The 9,976-nt window shown below is 38.9% G+C and overlaps 1 protein-coding gene across 1 annotated transcript in view; it reads left to right on the top strand.

Annotated features, from left to right (window-relative positions):
- Positions 1-6,992, top strand: part of SPIN1 (spindlin 1) — an 18,391-nt gene extending 11,399 nt beyond the window's left edge. Inside the window, 1 exon segment of the mRNA XM_009073419.1 lies at positions 3,276-6,992. Within this exon segment, the coding sequence (XP_009071667.1) occupies positions 3,276-3,475 (200 nt within the window). The 3' untranslated portion in view covers positions 3,476-6,992.
- The last annotated feature ends 2,984 nt before the right edge of the window (positions 6,993-9,976 follow it).

Genomic DNA, 9,976 nt, shown 5'->3' with positions numbered 1-9,976 from the left:
GGAAAGCTTATATACTTTCTTTACATTTAAATACTAATTGTTCTTTTCTCTCTATGCTGACCACAAGGCTATTGACTTCTTACCTGTTTTCTAAACACTATGTATTTGCTTCCTTCCCTGATTCTGGATGCTTTCCAGATCTCTGAACTGTGCCCTTGAGTCAGTGATTGGACATTAGCTTTTTACAGTAGTATTTTTCAAATCTGGTTTTAAAATACCTGGAAGTATTTCTGTAAATTTGATGGAACTTGCCATAGTATTATAACTAAAATTTCTAGGGAACTGTCTCTTCTCAAGGATAGGCTTTGCATATAGGCGAAGACCACATTATAGATAGTTTCTGTTAAGCTTTGTTTTGGTAAAGTGAAAATATATTGCTGGATCTGACACTAAAACTTCATCCACACTTCCAAGTGAAAATGTAAGAACTTGCATCTTTGCCGAGAAAGGCTTTTTACATGAAACTGATATTAAGAAGATAATAGCTGTGTGAGATATTGCATTTATAGAGGAATGGAAACAAAATTGAAAGAGACACTTCTTAAGTTTGTGGAAGAATTTTGAGTGTAAATATAAGCCAGTCTATTCATTCCCTATTGTTTGGGTTTTTTCTCCTTCGAGAGTTCTTTCACAGCTCTCAAAACTGAAAATAAAACGGGTGGAATCTGTAAGGGATTCTTAATGCAACCTTGAAACAAAGTTATTAATTTAAAAGCTTACGATTTCCAGAATAAAAGCCACATCAGATGGGGCAATTGCTTTGGAAGGTTTCTCACTGAAATACAAAACACAAGTTTATCTAAACTAGGAACAAAAAAAAAGAGGGGCAGAGAAAGAAGGTGTGGTTAGCTTCCAGTTCTCCATTCATTCCTTTTTACCTTTTGTCATATTTTTGCTGTGATTGGCTTGTAACCAATCCGTTGGCAATTAAATGAATTTATTGCTAATCAGAATCAGAGCAGGATGATGAGAAATAAAACAGATCTTAAAAACACTTTCCTCCTACCCCTTCCTCCTTCCCAGTTACACCTCCTCCCCTCTAAGCAGCACAGGGAGACAGGGGGTGAGGGCTGTAGTCAGTGCATCACACCTCCATGGGTCTGCAGGTCCCTACCAGGAGACTGCTGTAGCACAGGCCTCTCATGGGGTCACAGCCTCCTTTTGGGCATCCACCTGCTCCAGCATAGGTCTCCTTCATGGGCTGCAGGTGGATCTCTGCACTTCCATTGGCCTCCATGAGCTGCAAGGGGGCAGCTGCTTCACAGTTACAGCTCTGGTGTCTGGAGCACCTCCTTGCCCTCCTTCTGCACTGACCTTGTTGTCTGCAATGTTCTTCCTCTCACGTATTCTCCTCTCTTCTCTGCATGCAATTACATCTGGCCAATAACTCTGTTTTCCTTCTTACGTATGTTGCCACAGAGTGTTACTACCATGTCTTGATTGGCTCAGCCTTGCTGCAGTAGTAGGTCCATCCTGGACCTGCTTCTAGGAGCTTCTCAGAGATGCTTCTCACACCCTTTCTTAAATCCCTACTGCCACAACCTGCCCACCCAAACCCAATACATTCCATCCCTTGCCTCTTGAATCACATATTTAAGAATTATCATTAAAATCTACATTTATCACACAACCTTGACTCACATCAGCAAAACCAAACAGAAAATTCCCCCCACAAAAATATCAAAATGACATCAGAAGACCAAATGGAAGTGGACAATTTATACATAATCCACCCCGTGTCCCTTCACCACAATTTCAACAGAATTTCAAATGGCCATTCCACTCTCTAACATTGTTCAGTTCATGTTTTGCCCATTACCTATGCCAATTACTATGTTTATCTCAAATTTCTCAAAACACAACCTTCCTCTGCTACAAAAAAGAGTGTAGTAGGTTACCTCTGGCTGGATGCCAGCTGCTCTAACACTCCCCTTCCCAAATGGACAGAGGAGAGAAAATACTATGAAAAGTTCCTGAGTTGAAATAAAGATAGGGAGAGATCACTCACCAAATACCATCACGGGTGAAACAGACTCAACTTGGGGAAATGAAGTGAATTTATTAGTAATCAAAATCAGAGAAGGCTAATGAGAAATAAAGTCTTAAAAACACCTTCCCCCCATCCCTCCCTCCTCTGCCCCCTCCCCTCCATTTGTGCAGTTCATCACATGTTGTTTCTGCCGCTGCTCTAGTGTGGGGTCTCTCCCACAGGAGACAGCTCTCCATGAACTTTTCCAATGAGTCCCTCCCACGGGCTACAGTTCTTCATGAACTGCTCCAGTGGGGGTCCCTTTCCATGGGGTGCATTACCTTAGGGTCATCCTGCTCTAGTGTGGGTCCCTCACATGGTCACAAGTCCTACCAGGAAACCTGCTCCAGCATGGGATCCTCTCTCCATGGGTCTGCAGGTCCTTGCCAGGAACCTGCTCCAGCATGAGTTTCTCACAGGGTCACAGCCTCCTTGAAGCCAGCCCCAGCACAGGCTTCCCATGGGGTCACATGTACCTTTGGGCATCTACCAGCTCCACCATTAACCTCCATAGGCTGCAGGGGGACAGTTGCTTCTCCATGGTCTTCATTACAGGCCGCAGGAGAATCTCAGCTCTGGCACCTGGGGCACCTCCTCCCCTTCCTTCTGCACTGACATTGGTGTCTGCATAGTTCTTCCTCTCACATACTCTCACTCTTCTCTGGATGCAATTACATCTGCCCAGTAACTGTGTTTTTCTTCTTAAATATGTTATCACAGGGATGTTACTACTGTCTCTGAATGGCTTAGCCATAGTGCCATGGCAGGTCCATTCTGGAGCCACTGGCACTGGCTCTCCTGGACATGGTGAAGCTTTTAGCAGCTTCTCTCAGAAGGTGTCCCTGTAGGCCCCCACTGCCAGAACCTGGCCATGCAAACCCATACATGTGTCTGGGAGGAGGGAAGTTTGGTTAGGCTGTGTTTCTGCTGAGCAGCCCCAGTAGCATTTTCTGCTGGTGGCTTAAATCCAGTTTATCCACAGGCATTTTCTACAACCTGTGCATAAACCTTTCAGTCAGATTTACTTCTCATACCAATCAAAGTGCTATTTTTGTCTTAGTAAAACTGAAGGCAGTATTACTTGAAAATTTTTCTGCAATTGTTAGGTGGTTGTCTGAACAAAATTAGTTTTCTGCGTTCTCTGTTTATATGAGTTTGTATGAGTTTGAAAGAAGACTCTGCAGTTGGCTTCCATATTGCAAAAGTTTATTAATGTCTACTAAAGCACACGGGGTTTATGCTACAGATGATTCACCTCCTGCAGAACGAGAGCCAGGTGAAGTTGTGGACAGCCTGGTAGGCAAACAAGTGGAATATGCCAAAGAAGATGGCTCAAAAAGGACTGGCATGGTCATTCATCAAGTTGAAGCCAAACCATCTGTCTATTTCATCAAGTTTGATGATGATTTCCATATTTATGTCTACGATTTGGTGAAGACATCCTAGACATCGTCATGAACTTTTGCCAAATTTGTGGAACTACTAAATGTAAAATTTGTAGACACAAAGACTTGACTGCTTTCCAGTTTAATGAAAGCTTAAATGTCCCTGCGAACCCACAATCTCTGCCAGCAAAACTGTTTTGTTCTGAATAATACAAACATGACACATTTTGGTTAAGAGAACTCCTTTTCTTGAAGGAAGTCAATATGTTTGGGCAGGAGGGAGTTAAAAGCAAAGAACAGCTGCAAATTCAAGCTGTGTGAAGTTGATCTAGTATTGTAGTCATTAATACGAATTTTTTCATAGATTTTAACTTTTTCTTCAACTTTGCACTCACTTGGTCAACTGCCACATGCAAGTGTAGTTTGATATTTTGATACGCCTTCTTTTGTAACATGAATTTTAATTTCTTGGCTACTGGCAGTCCTTGTTTTCAGGGTTGGGACAGAGGTGACTTCTCTGAAAGGTTTAAACAGTTTGTGCAGCATCAAGGAGTGCCTAACCCAAGTAACATCAATCTGCTGTGTTTCTACATTATTTCAAATTTAGCTTTTCAAGAACTCGCAGTACATGGAAACATTTGTGCATTTTTTTACTAGTCACAGGGCAGTAGGATATCAAGTGTTTGACTTAAGCACCTTTCAGTGAAAAGGCTTTAAACTCTGAAAATACATTTAATCTGTATAACCAGTTAATTAGAAAATGCAGGTTAATGGCCCATATTTACAGGTTGTAGGAACCAGTAAGATACATGGAACAAGGCTGCCTTCAATCCTAAATGTTGTACTTCCTTCTTTGTTTGTTATACACACTTTTAGCAAAACCCAAGTGCTTTGTGCCACAACTTTTAACAGTATATATGCTACTTCAGAAGACTTTAGACTACACATTGGCATCAGTAGTCTCTCATTTAATATCAGAACCTAGCAACCTGAATGTTTGTGTGTGGACTTAGAAGCCTAACAGTAGTCAATATTTTACATGGTAAATGCAATCTCACACCAGTGGAGTGGGAGGGGGGTATCCTTTTACATTGAAGATGTAACTTTAGAGAAGCATTTGTTGCCTTCTGCTCAGTCTGTTGCATTCCTTTTTGTTGGTTTGCTTTTAATCATGTTGGTTCAAGAAGGCATCTTCCCAATTTATTATTTTTCTGGCTTTTCCACATAAGGAGTGTCTGGACAAATCTACAGTTTAAACCTGTTGTTGCCTTTTGTGGTGTACGTTGTACTTGCTTTGAGGTATGCTGTTAACAAGAATTTCATTCTATGAACACTAGAGTTCTGCATGCCAGTGTGTACTATCTAATGGAAGCTATAGGCAGTCTCAGTGGTTCAGTCATCTGCATTAGATTGTGGATGTAAATAGCAGCCCACAACTGCAAATCCTTTCACGGTTTTAATCTCGCAGGATAGTTGTAAATGAAAATTAGGGTTTCTTAAGTGTCGCAGCTTTTAAAAGTACCAGAATTGCAACAATGATCCAGCACAGCAACAAAATTGTCATGTTACATTAAGGCAGAGCTCTGCAAGTTAACTGCTTCACAGAAATACTGTATGTGAAGACAGTCAACACTGTTGATGGAAGGAACAAATACTCTGATATCCAACTGTATGCCATTAGTGGAAGGATGCAGGAGAGGTGTTGCTCATCAGAGAACAGAGGTCTAGATGACCTGTATTGTGGGTATTCTTGATATTGAAGACTCAGTGGTTTAAGCCCCTTTCTGTCCATTTTTTTTGCCTGATTTCATATTTTAGCCTTAAGGCTTGTGCCTCATTATGCTGTTGAATGGTAATAAATACTCTCCATATAAATATACCTTAATTCTTTGTCCATTGCTACTATATTGCATTATGTCTGGTATTTCGTCATGGGCAACCAAAGGCAGGCTATTGTCTTTCAGTGAATAGCTTCTCAACGCAGTCCTTATGCAGTAAGTACCTGAGTCGTAAATGTTTCTTGTGTTTGAACAAAGTGAGCAGATTTGCAACACAGTGTTTTCATCCTGCAGATCTGTTGTGTTTTCTATTGACTCTTAAGAGTCCTGCATGTAAATCTCAAAGCTGAGCCTGGCTCCATGAGCCCAAGTTGGTATTTGTGGCACAGGAATGAGTGAGTTTATTGATTATACACAAGATACATGAATAACCTAGTACACTGAACTTTGGGCTATATATCTGAGGAATATAAGGTTTGTTTTGAAATATTTGAGGTTTAGGTCTACTGGAACATTTTTAGCATTAGGCTTGCATTTGTGGGTTTTCTGCAAGCCTCTTGAATAAACCACGTGTTCTGCCAATTAGAGTATAATCTACAAACTGTAAATTTCACAGTTGCTTTTCAGTGTCCCAGTTGTCTGTTGTGTGGATATTTTGTTTTCACTGTTTTTGAATTTTATTTTTTTTTTCCTTTGGATAGCTTAAACCACCTTTTTGAGGCTTGAGACTAATTCCACTCCCTGCCCATCTGCTTTGGGCTTTGTTTTAGGCTCATGTTTCAGATCTGCATGCAGTGCTTGCGTTACCCTGGTAACTAAATGTTGGTTCCTTGTTATAGGGGTTCAACATTGCTTTCCAAAATTACATAGGGCTTGTGATGGCACAAGCCATGGATCTTTGTATAAAAGTTATTCACCTTTCACATTTACCTGCTGTAGTATTGATGTATATTGTGTGTGTGCGTGTGTGTGATGTCAGGCTGCCATGTAAAACTTTCTAAAAGGGAAAAAAAAACAACTTAAATGCAGACCATCCTTTTTTGCATGCTTAGAGGGTTAGAACATTCAGTGTAACAAACTAAAGTTGCATGTTAAAATGTTTAGGTTTTTGTTTTGTTCTGTTTTTATTTTGTGTTCAGTTTTCTGTGAATTTGCTTATTGTGCTGTTTTAATGGTTGTTAGTAGGATTAAATGCACCGGTGAGACAAGCATAGTGCCAACGGAAGGTAATTTTCCAGTTGTATGTGTCATACAGCATTTGAAGGGACCATGTATTCTGTTAAAGGTAAAATCTCAATTGAATAGCAGAACACTACATTCTTCTTCTTTGTTTTGAGTGCCAAACCCTAAACTATGTTGGAGTAGACTATGAGGAAAACCCTTTTTGTTGCAATAGATGGAAGCCTTCTTTAAGTGGATTGTTTGAACATGGGGGCTTTATCTTCAGCAAGAATTGACTAGTTGCTTCAGGGAAAAGAATTACATTAAAAACAGTTTCTGGTTCCTTGAAAATGCTGTGCTTTTTGTATTTTACATCATTAGTGCAATTTGGATGGTTCTTGGTATGTGTATAGTTCAAAGGTCTTCGTGTTCACATTTTTAAATTAGGTAATGAATTCATCTTTAGAGCTTGGTTTCATTATTTTTATTTTATTTTGAACAATGTAGACAGTTCCCTGTTCTCTGCATTTAGAAGTATAAACACTTTAAATCTGTTACTTAATTCTGTAAGTAATTTTTATAATTATGATGTAACTCTATCCTTAAAACATTTAAAATAAACCCTTTATGTGCAACTTATGACTGTAAATTTTGTTCTCATGAGCAAAATGTAGTGATGTGATTTCAGATTGTGAAGAAGCAGTTTCTTCAGTTTTCTAATTAAAAGGATTTATTAATTTTAATGCTGAGCCATATATGCTGGTACAGTACTTGCCCTGTGAAATAAGTTTGTTTGCAAATCCAAATCTTTCTTCTTTTTTTTCTGAGTATAAATGCTGGTAAGGTGGAATTTGGCTAAAGTAAAGCATACTGTATTTTACCAAATACAGAAAAACTCCCCTCCAGGGGAAGTCTGTGAAGCAGTGTCTTGTTTCCAGAGCGCACAAAATATTTCAGCAGTGGAGAACAGCAGAAGCATTTAGCAGTGTTTTGGTGATACATTGATCTGCTTCAAATTAATAAAATTCAAAATTCAATTAAGCATATTTTACTGGTGATAAAAATGCAAAGTTGATCCAAAGGAGAGGTGATGAGAAGATAACATCACCATGTTGTAGATTTTCTAAAGTCACGTAAGTTGTTGTGAAGACTTTATGTGGTTAAATTACCAGGGCAGATTTTCAATATTGAATGGATTTTCTTTATTACTACCTCTTTTCTGATAATGAAGGGGAAAGTGCATGGCACTTAGTGGGCTTTGCAGTGTTATGTTAACAGTTGGACTCTATGATCTTAAGGGTCTCTTTCAGCCTAAATGATTCTGTGATTCTAAAATACATTTTTGTCACCAAGCTCATTAGACATCCACTGAAGAACTTGGAGCATGCCAGCATGCAGTTGCAATGAATAGCCAAGCATCTTCAGTTCCCTTAGTTCAGTGTCCCATTTATTGTATCCTGTTGCCTGAGAGTGGTCCCAGTGAAGATATATATTGTGTACCTCTGTGATTAGGGAGCATCTGAGACTTTGTTTTAGCAAGAGTATTGCATCCAAAAAGCAGATGTTAATCTGTGTGAGCTGGCTATGTTAAATTATAGTTCAAAATAGATACACTAACTTTTGATGACTAGTGTCTGAACCTGTTTTGTATTACAACTGATATAAACCAACCTCAGATGCTGGCGCCTTCCTCTGTGAAGAGAAAAAGAGGAGTCTTAAAAAAACCAAAAATATTTCTGTTCTCTGTTACTGCAGTAATGAAATGGCTGTGCAAGCTGGTTACTTATGAGCTCCCTTACAAGCAGATAAAATGTCAATGCTTGAAGACAGTAATGCCCCTCAGATTTAGGAGTGTGGGGGTAGGAGTCCTACCCAGAGCTACAGCTTTTATACTGCTCTACTGTATTTCCATGTGTCAGGTTCCTCCTTGTGCATATGAACAGGTTATATTTTCAGAAAAAAAAATAATAAAAGCTTCTCTCTGCTCAGTGACTTATTTATTTTGACATGAATAATTTTTTTAATAGTCAGGCTGTAAGCTGCTGATGACTTCAGGGAAATCCATTGTTTTCCAAAAAGAATAGGCTTTAGTAAGGGTATTTTGGAGGAGGTTGGCCTGCTACAATTTAGGGTTATTAAGGTCTAAAAGGACAAGAAAAATTGGTGAAGGAAACTACAGGTATCTTCTTTCATCTTCAAGCACTGGATAATCAATGATTTTCACTGGTTTTGCACACTTGGAAGTATTTTTTTTCAATCTAACTCTTGTTTCTTTTTCAGTGAGTTCCTGCATTGAAGTGTTCCCTCGCTTAAGTCTTTGCCAATATCAATACCTTACCATTTTCATTCATTTCAGGTCTGGCAGCCTGGGAAAGTTATCAAGCTACTAAGCATTTTTGTCAGGCTCTGTTCTTCCCACTGCCTTGTGAGCACATTGTTCTTCTGAAATCAGCTACGATTGTACACAAGTTGTGTAAATGGTTTTGCAGCCTGACATTTTAAAAACCGCTATGCTTTGGCACTGGTTCCACCCACCCCCACGCAATTAATCCTGAAATATACTTGTATTCAACAGAGTCTGCCTTTTACAGGTCCTTTTTGAATATTGTGATGCCACGTTGTTCCTCAGGTCTAAAGACAGATCTGTTCAAAGCTGACTTTGGTAGTGAACATGGACATCTGCACATTTACTTTGATTTGCATAATCTTGTTACTTTCTAAGGATGTTCCACTCAGACCTGACATGAGAGGCATATTTTTGCTAATTAAAAAAATCAGCATAACTTTACACTACTTTAAACACACACTGATCAAAGCGGTTTCATGCAAACATACACTATTCTGGGAAAGGAGAGGACTTTTTTTTCACTGAGATTGCTCAGTGATAGGGCAGCACATCTGGGTTTTGGGCTGATGCCTTTTAGTCCTGCTGCACTAGCTACACGTGGTATATTCATCTTTGAAATGGGTTGTGGGATGAGTGCGTAAATCATCTTCACAAAGACTTCCAGCACTGGATCTATGCACTTGGAATACTGGACACTTTCCATAAAAGCTGTCAATAATTTGATTTTACACTACTGTTTACTAACTCCTAGCCATTTTTAATTTACAGAAGCAGATGTCTAACTTAAATGCTCATTAATTTAATGAATTAAAAACAACCTTTCAAGCTGTAAGAACAAAATAAATCAACACTAATAGTAGAAGCATTAGAGAAGATGAAATTATTCAAAGGTTATGCTTGAAGTGTAAAAACAATAGCAACAGCAATTTTTACAAGCAGCTTTGCTACAGTGCCACACATTTTGTTATGGACAGTTAAAATTGTCTTGCTGGAAATCCTCAGTCTTCTCTGGCATTGTTCACTCATTCAGTTTTCTGTCTTGAAAGGATATTCATTCTACCGGACACAAAATTCTCTTCTATTGTTAGTCTCAGTGTACTGCCTACTCAAAAACTGGCAGACAGAAGAAATAAAATATAAAATGCAATCAAATTATGCAGGCAAATGGGCAAAATTGCAATTTTTTTAGCTCCAAAAATTGTAGGATTTGTGGATGACTTGTAGATTACTAAATTGCAACCACCTAAAATTACAACTAATTGTTACTATCTAATCA

Source organism: Acanthisitta chloris, unplaced genomic scaffold (assembly GCF_000695815.1).
Source record: "Acanthisitta chloris isolate BGI_N310 unplaced genomic scaffold, ASM69581v1 scaffold5344, whole genome shotgun sequence".
Classification (NCBI taxonomy): Eukaryota; Metazoa; Chordata; class Aves; order Passeriformes; family Acanthisittidae; genus Acanthisitta; species Acanthisitta chloris.
The sequence above is the reverse complement of the archived record's forward strand: the minus strand, read 5'-3'. Positions and strand labels throughout refer to the sequence as shown.